Source organism: Colletotrichum phormii, assembly GCF_030913505.1.
Source record: "Colletotrichum phormii strain CBS 102054 chromosome Unknown BDP81scaffold_1, whole genome shotgun sequence".
In the NCBI taxonomy this organism is placed as follows: Eukaryota; Fungi; Ascomycota; class Sordariomycetes; order Glomerellales; family Glomerellaceae; genus Colletotrichum; species Colletotrichum phormii.
The window spans coordinates 610,292-632,928 of record NW_026851443.1 but is presented as its reverse complement, the minus strand read 5'-3'; the positions used below and the strand labels follow the sequence as shown (position 1 = coordinate 632,928).

Genomic DNA, 22,637 nt, shown 5'->3' with positions numbered 1-22,637 from the left:
GGTTCGGTACCTAGGTTCCTTAGCTCTAGCCGGGGGGACGTACCTAGGTACCTCCAAAGGGACCTCATAAGCTGAAGCTGCGACCAATAGCGCTAAAGCCACATCTCCAGCTCCGCAAGGCTGAAGCTTGTTCCCCCAAACGTGGCCTCCCACGTCGCATCTGATCGCGAACAAAAGCTTCACTTTTCTGCTCTTCCTATTCCCTTCATGCAATCCAACTACTGACAAGCCCCTGATTCTTTCTCGACCAGAGAACAGTAGCACCCTACAGGGTGGCCACGTTTCGTCACCATGTACAACACCCTCACCCGCGCCCAAAACACCTTTGGCTTCTTCACGACGGTAGCCTTCTTCGTTGCCGCCTTCATCGCCGCCTCCGACCTCATCACCCCGCGTGCCCCCTCGGTCGGCTCCCTAAAGACCACAAACGTCCAGGTCGTAAAGGGCCGCCCCCACTACTACTCCTCCAAAAAGGAAGAGTACGCCATCATCAAGTTCTCCCTCGACGCCGACCTCTCGGAGCTCTTCACCTGGAACACCAAGCAGGTCTTCGTCTACGTCACGGCAGAATGGCCCGATAGCTCAAAGAAAGCCGCCGGCACAAACGCCACGAACCAGGCCGTCATCTGGGACCAGATCATCACCGCCCCCAGCTCCGACCACCTCGCCAACATTGGCCCCGCCGCCATGCGCAAGCTGAGGAAGAGCGCCGAGGGCAAGAGCATCGACCCCAACCGGTAAGACCTCACTCACAAGTTCCATAATACTACGTAGACCATATCCAGAGGCTGACAAAACTTCACAGTGGCAAACTTCACATCAAGAACCAGAAACCAAAGTACCAGATCACCCACCCCTCGAGCAAGATCGCCGAAGCCGACAAGGTCGTCCTGAAGCTGCATTATAACGTTCAACCGTGGGTTGGCATCTTGACGTGGAACCAGAACCAGGATATTGGCGGCTGGAAGGCACTCAAGGGTGGTATTAGCAAGGTCTTCAAGCTTCCCGCTCTCAAGGTAAAGGAGAAGAAGCCTTGATCTTTGTTAGGAAGCTGAACTTTCGCGTAATTCAATAAAATTCTGAGCTGGAAATGTCACATTCACCGAGTTTGTCACAGCAAGTGATGTCCTAAATGGGGCCAATATGATGACGCATCTTGATGCATTGATGTCCAGATTCTATCTACGACGACTGATCGTCTGAGCTGCTCTAGACCAACCGTCTCCAAAGTCGGACATTTGCCAACACAATCAAATACCCGTCACCATGCACCCCCAATGTAAATGCCATTTCTATGCTCCACAAACTTTTGGAAACCATTGCCATCTATCAGAAACCAAGTCGCTTCATCAAGGGGTATCTGCTGAACCAAAAGAGACCGTAGAAATGGAAATGCACAATGTATCCTTAGGATTGGGCGGCGTCGGGAGTCGCTCCATTGGTTGCCCCGTTCGCAGCACCGCGGCCACGAGTTCCTCCTCGGCCCCGTCCTCCGCGTCCACCACGTCCTCGACCTCTGCCACGAGCCTCGAGGTTGGCTGGGGGCGGCACGTTGCCGTACATAGGCTGCTGAGCCGGCTGTTCGTGAAGACCAGAGTAGCCAGGGTTCTGGATTGGTCCACCACGGCCGCGTCCTCTGCCTCGGAAGCCTCCGCCACGCTGGCCTTGACCGTTGGCTTCGTGGTTCTCCTCTCCGCCGTTTTGACCGTTGTGATGGGGTCTGTAGACAAGGGTGCTGTGGAGCAAGTTGGGACCGCCTCCACGACCACGGCCGCGGCTAGACTGACCCTGGCCACCGTTGGCACCACCGCGCCAAGCGCCACGGTCGGGAGCAGGCGCATCCCGGTACTGAGGAACACCCGTGACCGCAGTCGTAAGCGACGCGGGGGCCGGAGCAGGCTTGCGCTGCATTCCAGCCTTGGAGCCGGAGACAACCTGCTTAAAGGTGGTGTTGAGCACCGAGGAGGAAGCGACTGTCATACCGCGGAAAGGCGGGGCTCTTTCGCCCAGAGTCGTGCCACTCATGAAGGTCAAGTCCCAGACAACATCCAAGAGAAGGTTGTTGGCAGTGCGGCTGAGGCCGACGACAGTTCCTCGGCTGCCAAGAGGCACCTTGCCAGAAGAAGAAAGGAAGCTGACACGATCGCCGAGGGCGAACTTCTGGCCGCTCAAGAACAGCTCAGCATCGCTGGGCTTCATAATAGCTGAGCGAGGAACACCCTTCATGTTCTTGACCTCAACCTCGTGGGACTGAGTGAAGGCCTGCGCACCGGCCTCAGCAAGCTTCATGACCACAACCGAGTCGAGCTGCTCGGCCTCCAAGGGTACTCTCTCGAAGTTGCGGGTCTGCGCCTCCTTGAGCCAGGCTCCGATTTCCTTCACTCGCTGAGATCCCACCTTAGGGTCCTTCCAGAGGTCGGTATCGCTCACATCGCTAGCCTGAGGGTTCTGCTGGATGGCGGCGAAGAAATCCGGGAAGGCAGCAATATATCTGGCCAAAAGTTCGATAGCGGCGTTGCTAAACTCCCAGCCAGAGTCTGACTTCTGAGAGTAGCCAAGCACCTTCTGCTTCTTCGCATCAAACTTCAGGTTGAGACCGAGGTTGACGCGAAGACCACCAACGGTGTTGACTTGGTAGGAAGACAGAATCTTGCTCAGAATCAAGGGGTGGAGGCCGAGCATCTTTGCGACGGCGTATGACGGAGTGTATCGGTTCTGGCGCTTCATTTCTTGGATGATGGGTTTAGCAAACTCGGGTTCCTTGTTCTTCAGAACGAGGACTCGGATGTTGGCCTTGTTGTTGGCGTGGCCGGTGACCTCGAGAGCCCGGCCATAGTTGTACTCGCCCAAGAAGAAAGCCTGGGTACCGACGGGGTACTCCTCCTCAATAGGGACGGCACCCTTCTCAATAAAGCGCTGGTCCTCGTTGACGACTTCGTCAACAATAGTCTGAGAAGCATAGACGCTTCTCATGCTGGGGTTCAAGTCGTATTCCTTGATCAAGGCACCCTCCTCGGTCTTGATCAGTCCCTTGAGCATATGGACATGCACCAAAGACTCAACATCGCCGATGACGATGCCCAGACGCTTGGAGTGCCACTCCTCAATGTAGCGGGACTCCTTGGCGAAGAAGTGCATTTCTTTAGGGCCAAGGTGCTTCTGGACGACCTCGCCATTTTGGTCGAGCTCGTAGTCGAAGAGCTCGTCGGTGACCTTGACAATCTTTGCCTCCTGCAAGAACGGGTATCCAACAAAGCATTGCTTGCCCAATTTTCCAGCGGCTACCTGGGCTCTCGTCCTAATCTCGGACTCGGTCAGGGTAACGATCTGACTGGGGTTCTTGCTGTCCGCCTGGAAAACGTTGACACCAAAGCCCTCAATCAGCGATGCCGTGTAAGGCAGTGTATGCAGCGTCGGGAATCCTGCCAGTGCCTCAATGTTGATTTTGGCACCATCGACAAGGCCATTGCGGAAGTTGAGGCCCTCGGTGTTGGGGAGCTCGAAAATGTTTTCGACACAGTGGCAAGGAGTGATGTCGGGGAAAACGCCAACCAGAGATGAGGGGTAGGTAATGGCGACATCGGGGTTGTAGGTGAACTTGAGAGCGACGCCAAAGCCGTTTCTCTCGTTCTGATCCTTGCTGAGAAGCTTGTTCTTGGGCTCCATAGCACTGAGCAAGCGTTTTTCGTCGATGAAGGGGATCTTGACAACAGCCTCCCACTCCATGCGCTTTCCGTTCATGTCAAGCTCAAAATCTCTGGGGTAGAAGTCGTAGATGGGCGAGTTTGGGTTGGTCATGAGATCCCAGTATATGTCTGGAACGATAGACTTGCTTCGGTCGGGCAAGACACCCATGAGCTGTTCGAATGGCCTGAAAGGCTGGCCCAACTTGAAGTTGAGGTCCGCTCCGAGACCCTTGACGACATCTGTGGTGATGATTAGCATATTTCCATGTTGAGGGCAAGAGTTGACGTACCTGAGGTCAAGGGAGAGTAATGGTACTGGTAGTACCAGGGCCACGAGGCGATTCCCTGGTAGTAGTAGTACAAGACCCATTGAAGACCTTGGACATAGTTCTCACAAAGCTTCGTGAGCTCGGTTTCGTACTTCTCAGGCTCCCATTCGGGGAACTTCTGCAGGTAGTACTTGGTCTTCCAACCCTGGTACTTCTGCTCATAAAGTTCCTTGTACTGCTTCTGAGCATCTTCGCCAGTGACATCGACAACAGTGGCCTTGTCGTAGTTGCGCATGACTCGGTAGAGTGCAAGAGTGCCCTCCTCTTCCTCGTCGTTGATGTTCTCCGCACCCGCAGGGAATGACAAGAGGAGATGGCGATGGCCTTCGTCGTCCTCCTTGGTGTTCCACTCGATGTGGAGGGAGTCTGCAAGATCTTGAACAAACTTGCGATCGGCGGCGTTCAGACCAGTTCCAAGATCCAAGGGTTCGGCCGAAGGCTTATTGACATAGGGCCTGATTTGCTGCTTCCACAGATCTCTCTGGGAAGAGGTCAAAACGAGCCCCTTGCCCTTGGGCTTGCGGCTGTCGCCACCGTTGGTTTCAGCAAGCTTCTTGGACTGATACCATTTCTCATCGCTGACATCATCTTCGAACTGGTTGGTCTCATCCTTAGCAAGCTCATTCAACAGAATCTGAAGACGGTCAAGCTTGATGACACCACCCTCGTTGATGTAGCCTTGGCCCTGCGGAAGCACAGACTTGTAGATGCGGAACATGGCCGCCAGAGCACCTTCGTTGATGTGAAGGCGGGGGAGGTTAGGAAGGAAATCGTTTCCAACAAAGAAAGCCATGAGGATGAAGTCATCGATGACTCGCTCCAAATCGAAGGGGAAGCTCAGCCGACCAGGCTCCTTGAGCTCTTGGAACTCCAATTCTAGATATTCGCGAACTATGCAAAGATGCAAGAGGTAGAAGTTCTGATGCTCCAACTCCTTGCTCTTGGCCTTACTCGCGCGGCCAAAGGTGACTTCCTCACGGAGAAGACAGAAGTGAGGGTCGTGGCTGAGAAGACCCAGCATGATGAGATCAGCATCGAGACCGTACAAGCAGTGGCGGACGTTGGGATCATAATCAGGTTGCGCCTTGGCGTTTCTGATGTACTCCATGATCTTGTGCTCGCCTTCACCAGGGGTCTCGTGACCAGACAGGACAATCTCACAGCCCTGCCAGTCGGCATCCTCGGAAACCTTCTTGTTGACGAAGTACTTGAGCTGCTGCGTTAACTTGGCCATGAACTCTGTACCAGGCGTGATACAGTTACTGTCGAAAGGAGGCTCCTTGGGCATCTCGACACCTTCAGCAATCGCCTTGTCACGGGCTTTTTCGTTGTCGAGGGCGGTTCGGAAACGTCTAGCACGCTGCTGATTCATCTTGGCTCTCGGTGCAACACCGTCGATGGCCATGAAGAAGAGCTGCTTCGGCTTGATCTTCCCGAACAAGTGCTCAATGTAATTGAAGATGCGTATAAACATCTCCTCCTCGGTAAGACGGAACGTCGTATCTTCGCCCGAATCCTTGTGCGTGCAATTGTGGATAATACCGTTCATGTCGAGCTACCCCAAATAATTAGCCACTGTATTCCAAGAAGTGATGCGATGTCGAGGGGGGCGAACATAGAGACAGTCGAACTCGGGAATGCGGTTCTCAGCAATGAGCTGAGAGATGGCTGGATAACGCTCCGAGAGCCATCTGAAGAATTTGGGAACACTGCGGGCGACGGGGTTAGCAAAATGTGAAAGGGTGGCATTGGAAGCTTGACAAACCCCATGATGTGGTGATGGTGGCGCGCTTAAGCTAAGCGCAAGTATTGATGAAGTTCTGTAGCGAAGCAATGAATTCAACAGACGATTAAGTGCCTGTATCGATCCGCCTCAATGCGGTGCAAAGGGTCCGTTGGGGTTTTGTATCCGCTCCTCTCTAAACACGAAGGAGGTCCTGACACAGGAGGTCCAGGTGAGCCTGTCGCAAGCTGGTTGCGACGTGGAAAAAGAAACGAAGAAATGAACAAGTGAAAGAATATTCAACAGTCGGCTAATCAAGTAGCCAAACTTGTCTGCGATTCTGCCAGGTGAACAGGGAACTCGGTCTGTCGAGCTGTGTGAGGGGGGAGGGTTGAGAGGTCGTGAACGTGGAATCTTTGGGTTGCGCAGATGAAGCTGAACAGATGGACCTGACACTGGATGCTGGCTGATATGGGCGCAATCGATATTGGATGATGCAGGGCAGGAACTTCCGTCTCCAGCTGTTGGGCGCCCGGTGGCGGGGCTAGGTGGGAGAATCCAGTGGCGCTAGTGGCTACAGAGGCTCATCAGTGTCTTTGGCCCTGACGGTATGACTCTTCGCCTTCCACAGGCGCTGGAACTTTGGGGCATGTTCTGGCCTAAGGTAAGAAGGATGGTTACCTTAGGACTGCGCCACAGCTATTGCCCCGCTTCGGCCGGGGAGCTGAGGCTGGTGCTTCCACCGCGAAATGTGGGGGAGTATCTTCGATTGCGCTCATGCCCGTTTCGTCCTGGCGTGGCAGGCGTCTCCCAGCCTTCCTGGCCCTTGCTTGCTCGGGCTAAGGTGCCTATGCAGCCAAATTTCAATCTACGCGCTGCTGCGCGTCGTCTTTCAGAACCTCCACCTCGCGTCAACCTCCACCCGACCATCGTTTGCGCCAGCAAGAAGAACTTTCCGACCCTTGCGCTGCGAAGCCGAACACATCCAACAAGCGCACCGACCAGCGTTTTGCGATCTCATAGTAGAGGATTCTTGAATCAGTTTCGCGACTACACACAATGGCGCCCGCACGAGTTGTTGACGATGTCGACGGTAAGCTTCATAGACGAGCTCCAATTCGCATCACAGGCTGACCTCTCTGCTAGTCGACATGATCCAAGAAGAGGATGAGGACCAGGAGCAGCGTCTCATCAACGAAGGTAGGTTCACAGGAGACTCTGAGCTTCCATGTGGGACTTGGCTGAACAGGCTTTAGAGTACAAGACGTGGAAGAAGAACAGCCCCTTTCTCTACGACATGATTCTCAGGTATGGCAAGCTTCTATGTCGCAACTTTTTGGATACTCAACATGTGATAGCACGGCTCTCGAATGGCCTACACTCACCACTCAATGGTTCCCCGACGTCAAGGAGCCCGAAGACAAGAACTACCGAATCCACAGACTGCTCCTCGGAACACACACTTCCGAAGGCCTCCCGAACCACGTCCAGATCGCCGAAGTCAAGATCCCCAAATCCGTGGCCCCGAACCCCGAAGACTACAACGAGGAGACTGGTGAGATTGGAGGACACGCCAAGTCGTCAAATGGGCAGTCGACCGCCGTCGAGTTTAACATCGTGCAGAAGATTGACCACCCCGGTGAAATCAACAAGGCGCGCTACCAGCCTCAGAACCCTGACATTATTGCAACGCTGTGCGTCGACGGCAAGGTCCTCGTCTTCGATCGCACAAAGCACAGCCTCCAGCCTACCGGCAAGGTCAACGCTCAGGTCGAACTTATCGGCCATAAGCAGGAAGGATTCGGTCTGGCCTGGAACCCCCATGAGGAAGGCTGCCTTGCGTCTGGTAGTGAAGATACAACAGTCTGCCTTTGGTTCGTATCGTCGCAACCCCCTCAAGTAATCATCAATCTAATCAATTGTGCAACAGGGACCTCAAGAACCTCCAAAGCGGTAGCAACATTCTGAAGCCCCATCGCAAGTACACACATCACACTCAAATTGTGAACGATGTTCAATACCACCCCATCGCCAAAAGCTTCATTGGAACGGTCTCAGACGACCTGACCATGCAAATCATTGACGTGCGACAAGCCGATGCAAGCCGCGCTGCAGTTACCGCCAAGCGCGGTCACCTGGATGCCATCAACGCCCTGGCGTTCAACCCCACGTCCGAAGTGCTCGTCGCTACGGCATCAGCCGACAAGACCCTGGGTATCTGGGATCTTCGCAATGTCAAGGAGAAGGTTCACACGCTCGAGGGGCACAATGACGCAGTTACTTCTCTCTCATGGCACCCTCAGGAGGCTGGTATTCTCGGCAGTGGCTCCTACGATAGAAGAGTCATCTTCTGGGACCTCTCCCGCGTCGGGGAGGAGCAGATGCCCGACGACCAGGAGGACGGGCCCCCGGAACTGTAAGTCTCACTTTCACTCAAAGAATCTCCAAGTCGCTTACACGCTAGTACAGTCTCTTCATGCATGGCGGACACACCAACCACCTGGCAGACTTCAGCTGGAACCCCAACGAACCCTGGCTCGTTTGCAGCGCCGCCGAGGACAACCTGCTTCAGATCTGGAAGGTCGCCGACTCCATTGTCGGCAGAGACGACGGCGACTTGCCGCTTGACGAGATTGACCGATAGGCAAGGTGGAGTCTCAAGAATACTTACAAGTAGCACTGTTACTCGCCTTTACTAGAGCTGGCTAGGGTGGACGGGGGGGACTAAAACGGCGGCGACTGACTCGGAGGATGGCACTTTTACCATTTCGGTTTTGTCTTTTTGGCGTCTATGGTCATTTGTGGAGATAACTTCGGATTCCCAACATGCTATCCTTTTAACGTTTCAACTGATTCCGACTGTGCTTTCGTACGTGGGTGATGTGTAGTTTCTGGCTTTCGAGGGGTTCACGGGGACGCCTACGAGAGCCAAGTTTTACTCGCAAGAGTGTCCGATTTGCAGCACATTCATGTCTAGGCTTTGTTCACAGGACCGAATGAATGGCAAGAGCAGAAATAGTTTAATGATGAGCGATTATGGCAATTCGAATCCGAGCTGGAGAGGCGCCGGAACGCCATGCTGAGCTTTTCTTCTCCTTTCTACCCTTCTTACCAAGAAACGAAGAACACGTCAAGACAGCATGGACAAAACACAGGCAGTAAACAGCGACGTCAGTATACTTTTCTCTCTTCCATCTTTCAAGGATAGACAGCAAACTGCCATTTATGCTTTTGCCGCAAGAGCAATAACGACAAAACATGACAACACAGAAATTCGCATTTTTTTCGAAAGATGAGCAAAGATTATTCAAAGCCAAAGCCAGCCAGCCTGCCCTGGACCCCTGTTTCACTCCCCGACTCCCACAACGCTGCCGCCCATTTCCGCCGTATAGGAAAAAACCCTATGTGTTTTTAGTGTCGAGAGAGAAAGAGAGAGGTGGAAAAGGGGTGGTGGGTGGGTTGTACATGCCAAGCCAAGCTGGAAATGGTGGGAGAGGTTTTTTATGATGATGTTGAGGAGGAAAACGCAAATGAGACAAAACCGGAGAAAAAATGTCGAGAGTGGAAGAGAAGAAAAAACCATACACGATGATGACTTGAGAGTGGGGAAAAAGAACTAGAAATATTGAAAAATCAACACGTCTCACACACAATGAAGGCCAGGTATACCCGTTACACTCCCTTCGCTATGCACTCCCCTTTGGACCGCCCAAAATCCGACCGTACCGCAACCGCAACGTCCAACCAAAGGCAAGGTCGGCCGTAATCAACAATCCCTAACTAGCCAGCCCTTTTATACTGACGCTTGTCAGGGAGAAAGCAATTCCAACAGTGGTGTCCGTCCGTTCCGGTAGTGTAACACTCTTTTTGTCTTTCCAGCCTTGCAAACTTTTTTACCCGCATCCCTTGGTATACCGACAGCCAACCTCCTTCCAAGTGATCTTCCAAAACCTAGACACCCCCTTCCGATGAAAGCAAGCGTAAGTCCTGAAGGTATTTGCCAATGGTCAATGCTCTATGTTCGTCTTGTTTCCGAAGCTCGTTCCACAGAAATAACTAGGCCCTCGAAAACGATCCAAGGTAGCTGATATAGCTCGCCTAGATTCCCATGTTTGTAGCCAGGTGGTTATTTAAGCAGGAGACTTGCTCGGGGGCGCAGCTCCTCCGTTCTGGCGGGCATCGCCGCCGCTGACGGACAGACCGCCAATGCCGCTGGAAAGGAACGCAAAGGGATCGTTTTCGTTTTGCGAGTAAAAGTTGTTCGAAGGGCCGGCGGATGCGGGACCGTTGGAGGCCGACTGGAAGGCAGCCTCAGCCGCGCGGCTGTCAAAGGGGCCGGCGGAGTGGGATCCAGGGGCCGGTCCGAAACCGTGCGTGTTGAGGGAGGAGGGGTAAGGAGCAGCTCCGCCACCAATGCCCGAGGGAAGGGCGTAAGTGCTGGGCGGGCCACCGAAGTGCTGCTGTCCGCCGTAACCGCCGCCCTGAGAGGCAAAGTTACCGCCGGCCGAGGCAAAAGGACCAGGCCCGGGGGTGCCGCTCATGGAACCCTGGCTCATGCTGTAGTTGGAGGGAGGGTCCATGGGGGAAGGGTAGCCACCAGAGTCAGCGACGACGGCGGCACCAGCACGGCTGGCGCCGCATCGCAGACAGCATACGTTCTTAGCAAAGTTGTGGTAACCGCAGACCTCATTGCCACACTTCCAATCTCCAGCGCGGAACGGCACAACGCCGCTGCCACCCATGCGACCGCCACCGTGACCCATGTGTCCGTGGTGGTGCTGAGGGGGAGGCATCATGGCCGGTGGTCCGTAGCCGTAGCCGTATCCCATGTCACCGGTAGGTCCGGCACTCACAGCCGGGAATGAGCAGCGGAAACAGGCAGTTCGCCGCTGGAAGTTCGAGAAGCCACATGAAGGGCAAGTCCAGTCGCCAGGGCGAGGGCGGTTCTTGCTGGGCGGGAAGGGGGTGAGGATCTCAGCGGCGCGGTCCAGAACGCGGCTGGAAGACGGAGACACTTCGATCGCCTTCTCATTAAGGGCACGACCGTTCATGCACAGACTCTCAGCGGCCTAAGGACGTCAGTAGGAGGCTTTGAAAATGCCACTCCGGGTTACAGTATCCAATTGAACCCGCCCCGAGTAGTCTTTTGACAGACTTGATAGACTGAGTGTAAGGCACGTAAAAGAAATGGTTGACTCACCTCCTCGTGGGAAGAGAACACGGCGAAACCGCTGCCCGTGGGCTTGTGCTGCTCAGGGGTACGGAGGGTCCAGAACGCAATAGGACGACCGCCAAACTGAGTGAACCAGCTCTCGAGCTCGGATTGAGTGGTGTCATGGGGCAGGCCAGACATGTGGAGGACCTTGCTGCGCTCCGACAAGAAAGCTCGCACATCGGCGCGGGCGTCCATTGGTCTCGTCAAGACGTCGGGGTGCTCATGGGAAGGCTGCGACTTGCGGATAAGGCCTCGCAGAACGCGGGCGAGAGTGACGGCCTCCTCCATGGCGCGGCGAGGGGACGCAGGAGCCAGCGCCTGAAGGTGGAAAGGCAGGTTGTGCTTGATTGGAGCACTGGACTGGACCGGCTCCACCTCCAAGGCGGCACAGATATTGGACAGCATTGAGGGCCCAAAAGGCAACGATTCGGGGTGGTGCTGCTGCCATCGCTGGTATTCGGTTCGCAAATCGAAAGTGCGGGAGTGCTGAAGGTACGGCGGCAGAACGACAGCCTTGTCGCGGGCCTCTCGGGGCAACTGGACGCGAAGGTCCCAGGCATCGAGGGTAACGAAGACGAAATCGAGGTTTTGCGAGGTCAAGTGTTCGTTGGCAAACGTGTCGAATCGGTTAATGGCATCGCGGAAGGTGCCAGCGTTACGGACATGTTCCCAGGTCAGGGTCGTCAAGCTCGCTAGAGGAAGAGAAAAATGCCGAGGTCAGCTAGGAATTTTTTCACGGAGTCGTTGCCCGCGCCTTAAACAGGCGTCATTTGGCGTGACGGGAAGGGAATTGAGGTCTCAAGCCTGGTGTGACTACTTACTGCACAGGGGTGTGATCGGAGTGTTGATGGGTTTGACAAGAACGCTCTCGCGGGTGATCTAGAGACAAGCTCGGTCAGCTCTGGATTGAGAAGCAAAGAGGGATAGCCCGCAAAAAAGCTGGGGATGGATGATGCCAACTCACCTCCTCCAGAGACTTGGCGTCGAGAAGAATCCAACCGAGCTCAATAACCTCGGCCGAGTCCTTGGTGACGTAAACTCCATGCTCATCGCAGGTGGTTGCGACGTGGATCACAACATAGCGATCGATGTTGAGCTGGTTACCAGCTTGGGAACCAGACATTTTGGCAGGAAGGCGACAACGTGGCCGATGACGAAAGGCTGCACAGTAAGGATAATGGCTATGGCGATGCCGTTGAGAAAGCAAGCCGACGCTTCAAACAGTTGTTTCGACACAGCAGGTGAATAGCTGTGGTTTTGGGTTGACTCGAACAAACGACGGATGATCGGGGAGGGGACGGGAGTGGTTCCCGGTTCAAGCTTCAGGAGAGGTGCCGAGCAAAGTAAAGTGCACAGCAAAAGAGACCGAAGCGGAAGTTGCGGCAACAAGCAGGCAAGGGGAGAAAAGGAGACGAGGAGGAAACTGACCGGTCCTCGTGTCGAAATACCTTTTGTCCTCGCAGCTCGGGGAAGGAGAGGAGGAGGTGGGAGGTTTCGGTAGGGGCAAGGAGGAAGGAACCGAAAAGAGGGAAAGGTGATGGAAAGGTAGGAGGGAAGTCGACCGCAGACGCAGGAGAAGAAAATTGGTGTTGGCGTGGGACTTGGGAAAATGCTCCGTCAGGTAGGGTACCTAGTTTTGCATGGTGCGTGCAGTGCGACGGAAAGTACCTCCTCCACTGTCTCTTTTGCTCCTGGGGAACGACTCCCAAAAAAAAGAGGATTGCAAAAAAGCCCGGTGTTTACGACGGTACGTGAGGTGGACTACCTCTACCTGTGCATCCACTGGGTAGACCAAGTATACCTTACACAGTAGATACCTAGTGAGGCAGGTACCGCTGACCATGCCTTTTTTGCCTGGGAAGGACCTCCCACAATTGGCCTTCCTTACCTGCCTTACCTTCTTTACCTTGCATTTCAACCAAAGTACATGGGAACACGAACGAGCGACAAGAGACGACGACCGGCAGGAACAAAATCAAGATGCTGTCCAACAATCGAGGGCGTGTTTGGTCGGCGCAATTGGTCCATGTGCAGCTGCAGCAACAGCACCCAGCCAGCACCCAGCACCGTACGGCAACGGGGGGAAGCTTGGTTCGGTCAGGTACATGACATACACAAGTCGCCGGGCTTGCAATTTTGATACGACTGGTGGAGGCACCCCTGGTAACACGGTAAGGCGACGTGGAGGTAAGGCACCTTGAGCTTAGGTTGCGGCAGCAATGCGAAGTGATTTAGCAACAGCAGTCTATCACCATGAAGTGGTCAAGAAGTTGAAGGTTGAACAGTATCGAATCACACGCAGCCATTGGGCATGCTAGTAAAGCACTCAAGCTAACTAGCTATGAGTCCTCCCCAGGCAGCCTGACATCCCTCACATCTGTTTGCTCCTCCATCAATGTCCATGCCTCTCCTCGAGGGCCAACCTCGACTTTGCCTTCATGGGCTTGAGTTGAGCAAACGAGACTCGGGTTTGGAGCAGTAGACAACCATGAGGGCTAACGCACAAGGCCGGCAGCCCAAAGCCATGTGCTTTCTCTTAACTGCGTCTGTACACTGCAGAGACGGCTCCCACGACCATGACTTGCACAAGATAAGGTAGATGAGGTACCTCCGGGAAGACGGCTGCACATGACAATCCGTGCTAGATCGAATTCCCCGCGATGTCTCGTCTCATAAACCTGCCTTGCGGCCTGCCTCTGCTTTCTGCGAGCTAATGGTCTCGGTCTAGGACCCCACGAGCTTCGTCAACTGCATAAACCCGCCCCAACTTCTCAAGTCCCCTAACTCAATGGAATGTCTCTTTGGAAAACCAACAGATCCGAGGTGCCGAAGCACGTCTGCTGGAGCCTCTCTGCCTTAGGTACCTTCCCCTGTCACACTTGGGAGCGGCGTCAGTGCTGTGCCGGAGACTGGGGCCGTGCTCGTTGCATCTGTCCTTCCTGCCTGGGCTGCCATGTGCGCTCAATGAACCACGGCGGAGGGAACCCAAGCAGAGTCAACGGAGTACTTCGTGCCCAGCGAGCAACACCACAGGAAGGGCCACATCAGCGTGCCAAGGAGCTCTTGCCGTCTATTAGTCGCTTAACCCAACGTGGGAAAATGGGGTCGCGAACGAAATTCCATCTGTGCTAAAGAACGGAATGTGCATCCAAAATCCACCCGTCATACCGCTCGCCTCACATTTGTTGGACTTCGTCGGGACAAAACACACGCAGGCCGCAGGCGGCAGACTTCAATTCCCGGGGACATGGGCCTCCAGGGCTTCGGAGACAGCTTCAACTTTGCCTACCTATCCGTAGGTACGAGTATCGCCTGCCCTTTCCACAACTACTACAACTCTCACCACCTCGGAACTCAGTTCATGAATCATCCAATGGTCAAGTGTCCATTGGCGCTCGACGACAACTTGTATACATTGGAGGGCCGCCGGCGGTGTCCATGACCTGCTCTCCAGCTGCAGAAACCACCACGTTTTATGCACGGCAGGGCTCAAAAGTCCACTCTTCGACCACCGCGCCTTTTCCACGTTCCCTCGGGAGGGAACTCTTGGACATAGCCACGCTCTCTTGCATACCGGCTCCTTGCCGCCGTCGCCGGATGCTTGGATCTTCCCTATCAGCAGGGCCCTTCTTCTCTCCCCTTCACGTCTTCTCCTTCCAGCACGAACCCGTCACTCACGTCCCTCGCGGCTTGCCCTCGTCGGGGACCAAGGTAGTTGGTACTGCAACTACAAGCGGCACGCTGCGTCCTAGTCGTGTATCGACCTCAGTCGTTCTCCGGGGCTGCGCCTATGCGGCTTTGTCACACACTTGGATGCTCCGCGAAGAAGGAATTCCTGCTTTGGGTTCTGACCATATCAACACATGCTGATTGATCGACCAAACTTCAGAGGACCATCGCCACGAGCAATCCAAATTTGCACAAGCACAGTCACCCAAACGGTACAATGATCCTGTGGGGAACGAGAACAGAGACGTGTTGGCTCGCTTCTATGCTCGATATGCTCCTGGACAACGGGGTAGGTACTTCTATACCGTGCCCTATGTACATGTATACTTGAGTCTTTGGATGCCTCCCCACCCTCGTTACCTTACCTGAAGCTGCGCTCATACACTACACATCGTCGACCTCCACTCCCCGAGCAGCCCACAATGATAAGTGGCCAACTGGCCGTTGAACAGAGAGCCTTGGGGAAGAGCTAGTCAATCAGCATAGGCGTTGGAGAGGTGCCTCATCCCGCAACTACCACTGCTCCAGGCTCTATAACGAGCCGCAAACCGTCTGTCCAAGACAAGTCTAGGTAATCTGGCCGTTTGGGTACGTGTCAGAGCACCTGGGGGCAGATTGTCTTGTCTGCCTACGGAGTGCCTCTGAGTAACAGACAATTATGGCGGTGCACACCAAGATTGCCGCCACTGGGCGGCATTTCCCTGTCTACCACGTGGAAGGACTCGGCTAGGTTTTCGCGACCAGCTTGATCAACAGCTCTGGGACGTTCAAGAAGGCATCAACGCCCACGGTGTTACCACGTTACCAAGCAAATGTTCCTATGGAACCAGCCAGCACACCAAAAAAAAAAAATCCCTCTGGAGGATCCAACAACTTTGCAGCTAGGGCCCCGTTGGAGCAGCAGAACGAACGTTAGAGGGGCCCCACACGGCCATACCTCACTTGCCGGCACACACGAGGCGTCATCTGGCGCCCATGGTATCAGCCCACAATGATGTACCGCCTAGGCCTACCCTGCCGCTGCTACGGGTAGCCATTCCCCAACGCCTTTGCACGTAGCATTGACAGCACGGCTCGGCACCGATCGAGACGAGACCATCGAGACGAGTCTCCGCGGTGGAATACGCCGTGAGCGCACTCCAATACACGACTGACCGATCAGATGGCTTCTTGGGACACAAAACGGAGTAGTGCAACAATTCAGTGAGAGTTGCCGCATGTCTCCCGGACGGGCATCGTTTTGGACCAATCCGCGGGTTCAACGGCTCAGACCCCCCCTTATCCATTACACTTCACAGGGCTCAAGCTTCGAGAAGGTTGGAAGAAGTGTCTTAGTTTGCACCATTTCCAGCGGCCCCCATCTGCCACGGATGGGCCCTTGAAGCTAGCACCACTGCACCAGGTCTTACCCCTTGGAGGAAACCAGACCCCCGGCTATCACCGCAGCTCGTCGGCATTGGTTCTGTTGTTCCACGCCCACATGAACAGCAGCGCGAAGTCTCTCGAGTCGGCCATGCTAATCAGTCGAGTCGGTCTCGGTGTCCTCGGACCCTGCCTTTCTTCACCTACCAACAACATGGAGGTAATATTGTCATGCCTGGCTAAGCAGCAATGGCTTGATCGGCATTCGTATTGCCCTGTCGATCGAAGTTGCGTTGCGGCTGTGTTTTCGAGCATGCCAACTGGTAGCCTAAATCAGAGTCACGCCCAACGTCCCAAGCAGTTTCAACTCGGATATGTGCTATTCTCAATGGGCCTCAGCCGAGATGAGTCTCATTTGTTAGACGGCATTTCGAATCTCCGATGGGAATTCAAAATATGCAAAAGTCATCTCATCTAACTAGGGCAAACATTTGCTGTTCGCAACCTTCGTGTGGTTATGCCATCTGGAAGCGAGTGAACAGCTACGCGGCCTCCGTTTCAAGAGCTCGCCGCGGAACAACACCGCGATGCTGGTCCCTGTATGGACCGCAACGATGTTCACAACCACGGTATTGCCAATTGACTAGTCTTTATACACCACAAATCGACTCCAAAATCTCCGCATCTCCAGCGCTAGCCTATGGTTGATTTTGGAAGGACTACTCCCACCTCACTTTCGACGTTCTAGACGAAGCACGTGGATGCTTCGAGAGAAGCTTGGACCCTGGCTGGAGATCAGCTGGAGCTTCTGGATGCGAAACTTCGCTGCTCGACATAACATCGGTCGCCATTGAAACAGACCGGCGTCTATCTGGTACAGCTATGATAGACTTTGACATCTCAACGAAACAGCGGGCCGAAGGACCCTTCGACACCATGCGTTCTAAGGACGGCTCAGCTCTCACTACAGAGAGTCGTGTGGTTTTGTTGATCTTGCAGTGACATTGATGACATGCGTCGACACCAGCCCTGAATTCGAAAGTCGTCTTGGCAATTGTTCTCTGTTCGGGAACATCATCTCTACGCCTGTAAGTGTTCCCGGGGGTATTTCGCTCGATTCGTTACATGATTGGTTCCAATTGGGGAATTGGAGAGCTGCATGTCTCAGGCACGCACCATCTGTGGCCGGCAGCAAGCCGGAAGCCTTCCTGGTTCAGGGCACACTGCGTCTAATTGGGCTTTCCAATGATCGTCGTAATTCTCAGCTCTACGGCTGTCACCGTTTCCTCTCTGTGATGGCTTTGGGGTTACAAAAAACGCTGCTTCGCCGAGTTTCCCACAAGTTGACTATATATGGCAACAAAACACTCAATGCTATGGATTAAAGCAAGATACATCGGTCAAGGAACCCAAAGGCCTGGCTGGCCGGCAGTGAAACGGCACGTGCCTGTTACGTCATCTGCTGGCCGCCCATTCCACGTCACGATGGGATTCGCTCATTGACATTGGCTGCTTTGGTTACGTAGGTCGAGGGGGAGGCGTCAGGGCGTACGCGCAACCTGTTACCTCTCGCAAAGCAAGACAAGGCAGGCGAGAGCACGGCAACTTTTGGCCGTTCGCTGCGCCGCCGCCTTGCCAGGCACGCCAGGTTGTGTCTGACCCAGGCTGGTGCATTTAAGGTTCTCCTCGCCTCGGCTAAGGTTGACGTCGATTCCCTTTCGCCAAATCAACAACAACCACACGCACACTGACACTTCTTGATACCCTTGAGCGCATTCAACTGAATCAGAACATTCGTCCAGTCCCATCGACTCATCAAGCATCATCCTCGAAGATTATCACTTCCACCAGAAAAACATCAGATCAACAAAATGGGTGCCATTTCCGCCGTCTTTCTCATCCTCATCACCATCCTGGGTACGTCACGGCGACGCAACGTCAGTTGCACAAATAAGCTAGAGGCACTACTAACATATACTACAGTGCCGCCCGTCGGTGTCTACGCAGTCGCTGGCTGTGGCATGGGTGAGTTGTTCAAAAGTCCACGTCTCTTGCAAGGCGGTAGCCAGGCAGAAATAGCGCTGACCAGTCCATAGATCTCCTAGTCAACATCTGCCTGACCCTCCTGGGATACATCCCCGGTCACATCCACGCATTTTATCTCGAATACGTATACTACGACCGCAAGGAACAGACGAGGGAGGGCCGTATCATCACTGGGCGCGCGCCGGGTGTTTACAGCGACAACGTGCAGAGCGGCGGCCACGGTTACGGCACGATTGCCCAGCCGACTCACTAACTTGCAAGACTAGATGGTCGCCTAGTGAGGCTATCGGTAGCTGTAGCTGCAGCGGAATGGTAGTGCGGCACATGCACGACAATACGGTACGACTACAGGCGGCTGATGTCCAGACAAGCGACATCAACATCATCTTTGGGGAGGGCGTTCACCTGGCGACGACAAGGAGGCACCGAGCTTTTGATAGCACGCAGAATGTATGATGATCAACAAGAATGATACCACTATTAGGAACTTGACCAACGGCATACGCGTGCCTGGCTCGCGTGCAGACGATGGCGCCGGATCTCGATTGCCAACACATCCTACATGGCCTTGCCACCGGTGGTTGTAGACATAATTCCTGTGCTACGAAAAGTCGCAGCTTGAGGATGTTGAGGGATGTGGTTGAACGAGTAGTGTAGTAGCATGCGTATCGCTTGGCTCCATTCTCGAACCAATGCTGCCGAATCGGCAGGGCTGGGCAGACGGTGCCATGGGGGCGGAACTCACTGATTAAGCCCGGTCGACGGCCGCTATCGGGTCCCTATCTGGTCCACAATCTGGTTTTCGTGACGGAAATTCCATTTCAATTTCAGTACGGAGTACCTAAGGTAGGTATCCGTCTGCCACGGAAGACCAAAAGATTCTTTTACATTCATCCTCCGTCCCCCCTCAACACCTAGAGGTTGTTCAAAATCTCCGTATTTGAAAACTGCATTCTGATTCAACGAAAAGAGACGCCGACCTGGAGTGGACAGTGAGTGCCAATGGGGGGAAAAGCTGGCGCTGGCAGTAGTGGTGGTGACTGATCATTTTTGACTATGGCCCGGGCGCAGAGTTGGCATTTTGGGCCAGTCGCTGCGTGGCTGCACTGAGGTGCCGGAGAGTACTTCGTAGTGAGGGGGGGCGGGGGGGAAGTTGGGAACGGAAGAGCGACCGGCGGAGGGGGGACCGTGCCACCGTCTCACAGTATTGCCGTTTGGCACGGTAAAGGCCGCCGTCATTGGACGGGACTCAATGGCAGCGACAGGGGGGGGTCGGTGTCGGACTACCCTTTGAACGGCAGCCACGACACTCGTGCAGTACGCACCTGCTTCGTTCGCTGGTGCCGCGTTGCTCTAGCCTGTAATAGCCTCGAAAGTCTTGTCTCTAGCGGCCTACCAAAAGTCTCCCTTTTTGGCTGTCAGTGTCTACTTTCATTGGGTTCGTACGGATAGGATACCTACCTCTTTTGCACCTACGCTTCCAGTCTAAACTGCAAGTAGCCTCTCTCTCCTGCCTCCTGCCTCTTCCCCCGCCCCAAAACCCAACACTACAACCGGATGCAACTTGACCCTAAACATTGCCAGAATACTCTTTTTCTTCTCCCCCCCTTCCTGATTTCCCTTTCCATCGCTTCTGTCTCATCCCTCCTCCACCTTTTTTTTATCTCTTCCCAAGAGAAATCTGCAATCGCTGCGGGGAATCCGGTTTGCAACCTTGTCTGCGCATCTCGAGGCGATCCGGATTGCTTCCTCACACTACTCACTCCACCACGCCGCAGTCACGCTACTCGGATATACCACAGGAGACACACCTCCAGTCGCCCGTATCTGTCTGTCTCAACTTTACCCATCTCCACCTCCCGAGACCGCCCATCGCACATTTGGAAGGACACAGGTCCAGAACGGACGATACACACATTTGCTAAAACAACCTACCTGCATATTCTCTCCTCGCCCGCGAACCACATCCCGGTCAGGAACAGCACTCGACATATCTCTCTCCCACACGCGACGTCCGATACCAGCTAAACATGCCTCCGCACCCGCTGATCTGACTTTTTTCCCCCCAAACCCCATCCTGCCGCACGACATAGCAACGTCGACCTGCCCTTCAAAACTACTACCCTGGTGGCTCATGCTGCCATCTCGTTGTTCATATATATAGCCCGTCGCGCAATCCGCGACCTTCAGTGAAGATGGGTTCAAGGAAGACCCCTCCTCAAGACCAATCCGGTTCATCTCAATCCCGCCATCGTTCCTCAGGTGCTCGTCCCGGAGGTGCCCCCGTGGCTACTCAATTCCCTTCCTCGCTCGCCTCCAAGAGGACGTCGCGAGACTCTTTACCATTTTCATTTCCCCCGCTCTTCCAACCCAACACGTCCTCGACATCTCTTGTTCCTTCGACAGCTGAGGGAAAGCCGATTCCTCTCGATGATAGCACCGCTGCACATCGTACTTCTGCCCTGCGCGAGCTGAACAGCAATTACCCTTCCCGCCATCGCTACGCCAAGTCTACAGGTGCCCAGAGCAGCACATACTCTCAACCCGTCATTGTTAGAACATACTCTGGGTCTCACAGTCGACCCACCAGTACCAATCGCAGTAACGGTGTAAGCGGAGGTGGTTTCGGCCCAAGAACCGCCTCGTCCGTGGTGAGCGGCTCCGCAGCTTCTGTACGGCGCATCATTGCTCTTCGAACCTCATTTGGTGGGACCAAGTCTGTTCAGAATGGAGGCTTGAGTATGGCTAGAGGAATGGCGAAGAAGCGCCTGGAAGGCCAGGATGCCCTGGCCAAGCTCCCACCCGTGGAAGCTTATAGCTTCAAGAGCATGATGGCCAACCTTGAGGCAGAGGAGGGAGAGAATAACATCAACGCCGACCTCGATCGAATTGCCGAGATATGTGCCCGATCACGATACTCATTGAGTAACCAGTACGAGGTCCATGTCGCACCTCACGGTTCCGGCGCATCTTTCAAAAGTCACGCATCGTCTTCCAGGCGCCAGCGCCAGAGTGCTGGTCCGACACTAGAAGCCGTCGTATCGGATGAAGAGCGCAGACATAAAAAGCGACGGAGCACTGGTAGGAGGAGAAGTATAGCGATGGGAACCTTGGAGACAATTATGTCCTCCAGTCGATCTTCCGAGGAGGACAAATCGAAGAAGAAGTCGGCCGCAGAGATCACTGCCGAGGTGCGAGGCAGAGCCGCACGGAAGTCTTCAGGCAGCACAACACCGACGTCGTCGGTGGGCGAGGGCGAGGGGCAGTCTAGCAAGGATCAGAAGAACCAGCCGCCGCCACTGGTGAGGAGGAAATCCTCATCATTCGCCACGGCCATGTTGGAGAGCACACGACAGGCAATGACTACCAACAAACCTGCCTCACCCCGAAGCTCAGCGACAGCTTTAGTCAGCGAGCCGGCTTTGCCAAAGACATCGACGAGCCATCTTGAAGTTCGGACGGATGTCGATGAGAGCGTGACAGATCGCCATGTCCACAAAGGATCGGACGAAAGTCGTCGTCGAGCCGATACGTCTGGGCCCCAGCACCACGAGACATCAGCCCAGTCTGATCAGACGAAGACCCCGACAGGTCTCTTGGCCGGGCTGACTGGATGGGTGCCGTGGAGATTGCCGCCCGTTGTGGGACTTGGCTCAACATCTGCTCAGGGCGGCGTGTCGAGAAGCCATGCTGAGGGTAGCTTACGCGAATTGCTCAAAACGTCAGAGTTCAAGAACAAGGGGAAGGGCGTCGAGGGTCAGTCCTGAGACTGACTGGTATTGTACATCGCGGGCAGTGAGGCTCATTTCGAGGCTGAAAGGCGCGACGTTGGGCATCTACGAACAAAAGACGTGGTATGACGAGGCGCTACTGGGCTTGATGGCCTCGGTATCAAAAGGACGGCGAGAAATGACAAAAAGACACCTGATTCTGATACCCCATATAAAGCGGAAGGCTATACACAAAAAACAGACCGGAGACGACGCCCCGACAGAATAGGGGGGTCGCGGCTCATCAACACTGTAAGCAGTACAACTTCACAACACCACGAAGAATGATTTGACGACTTTAACGATACACACAAGAATGAGAGGGCATGATATTGGGAACAGGCTGGAACGGTGGCCATGTTTTATATTTTATTTGAGATTGAGAATTGAGACCTATAGGCGTTTAACCGTCGTGCTTGAATTCTTCATGTGAGAGGGCAAGTTTCATTGCTACTGATGTTTGGAGGTGACGCTTAGCAAGAACGTCTATCACGACCGAGGTTTGCTATGCCCATTGCATCAGTGGCATCGAGGGAGGCTTGAATATTGTTGCAGTTCCATGTCCACGTCGGAGAATATGCTCGATCAATACCCCTAATCTCCCTACGCACGACAGCAAAGAGATCATTGATAATTGGTAGTGGCAAGTTTTTCCATCATCATCGTCGTCTCCTTGGTATATTCTTCTTACACTACGTCGACCTAAGGTATACCACAATTCCTAGAAAACTATTTTCGACCAAATTGTCTCATGACGAGCTTTCGATGGCCCTTCCC

General features: G+C 54.3%; 7 protein-coding genes across 7 annotated transcripts; 5 read left to right on the top strand and 2 right to left on the bottom strand.

Annotated features, from left to right (window-relative positions):
- The first annotated feature begins 144 nt into the window (after nucleotides 1-144).
- BDP81DRAFT_2568 (signal peptidase subunit) lies at nucleotides 145-1,222 on the top strand. Its single transcript, XM_060582879.1, has 2 exons — nucleotides 145-737; nucleotides 806-1,222. Exons 1-2 carry the CDS (start codon nucleotides 292-294, stop codon nucleotides 1,035-1,037), a joined length of 678 nt encoding a protein of 225 aa, XP_060451373.1. The 5' UTR covers nucleotides 145-291; the 3' UTR covers nucleotides 1,038-1,222.
- Nucleotides 1,223-1,407: 185 nt separating this feature from the next.
- On the bottom strand, nucleotides 1,408-5,785 carry BDP81DRAFT_388267 (XRN 5'-3; the record flags this gene model as incomplete). Its single annotated transcript, XM_060587081.1, has 4 exons — nucleotides 1,408-3,926; nucleotides 3,977-5,570; nucleotides 5,631-5,724; nucleotides 5,781-5,785. 4 exons carry the CDS (start codon nucleotides 5,783-5,785, stop codon nucleotides 1,408-1,410), a joined length of 4,212 nt encoding a protein of 1,403 aa, XP_060451372.1.
- Nucleotides 5,786-6,797: 1,012 nt separating this feature from the next.
- Nucleotides 6,798-8,382, top strand: BDP81DRAFT_444087 (WD domain-containing protein; the record flags this gene model as incomplete). Its single annotated transcript, XM_060591784.1, has 6 exons — nucleotides 6,798-6,831; nucleotides 6,885-6,938; nucleotides 6,995-7,046; nucleotides 7,097-7,612; nucleotides 7,669-8,154; nucleotides 8,208-8,382. The coding sequence occupies 6 exons, from the start codon at nucleotides 6,798-6,800 to the stop codon at nucleotides 8,380-8,382; spliced, it is 1,317 nt and encodes a 438-aa protein (XP_060451371.1).
- A 1,174-nt stretch (nucleotides 8,383-9,556) lies between these two features.
- BDP81DRAFT_2545 (uncharacterized protein) lies at nucleotides 9,557-12,175 on the bottom strand. The gene is made up of 4 exons (XM_060582877.1): nucleotides 11,918-12,175; nucleotides 11,775-11,832; nucleotides 10,939-11,645; nucleotides 9,557-10,807 (listed from the first exon to the last, which is right to left on the bottom strand). Exons 1-4 carry the CDS (start codon nucleotides 12,074-12,076, stop codon nucleotides 9,869-9,871), a joined length of 1,863 nt encoding a protein of 620 aa, XP_060451370.1. The 5' UTR covers nucleotides 12,077-12,175; the 3' UTR covers nucleotides 9,557-9,868.
- Nucleotides 12,176-17,915: 5,740 nt separating this feature from the next.
- On the top strand, nucleotides 17,916-18,343 carry BDP81DRAFT_388264 (uncharacterized protein; the record flags this gene model as incomplete). Its single annotated transcript, XM_060587080.1, has 3 exons — nucleotides 17,916-17,961; nucleotides 18,028-18,069; nucleotides 18,141-18,343. The coding sequence occupies 3 exons, from the start codon at nucleotides 17,916-17,918 to the stop codon at nucleotides 18,341-18,343; spliced, it is 291 nt and encodes a 96-aa protein (XP_060451369.1).
- Nucleotides 18,344-19,550: 1,207 nt separating this feature from the next.
- On the top strand, nucleotides 19,551-20,201 carry BDP81DRAFT_2418 (uncharacterized protein). Its single transcript, XM_060582859.1, has one exon. The coding sequence runs from the start codon at nucleotides 19,648-19,650 to the stop codon at nucleotides 20,116-20,118; it is 471 nt and encodes a 156-aa protein (XP_060451368.1). The 5' UTR covers nucleotides 19,551-19,647; the 3' UTR covers nucleotides 20,119-20,201.
- BDP81DRAFT_2417 (uncharacterized protein) lies at nucleotides 20,202-21,951 on the top strand. Its single transcript, XM_060582858.1, has one exon. The coding sequence runs from the start codon at nucleotides 20,286-20,288 to the stop codon at nucleotides 21,855-21,857; it is 1,572 nt and encodes a 523-aa protein (XP_060451367.1). The 5' UTR covers nucleotides 20,202-20,285; the 3' UTR covers nucleotides 21,858-21,951.
- Nucleotides 21,952-22,637: the final 686 nt, after the last annotated feature.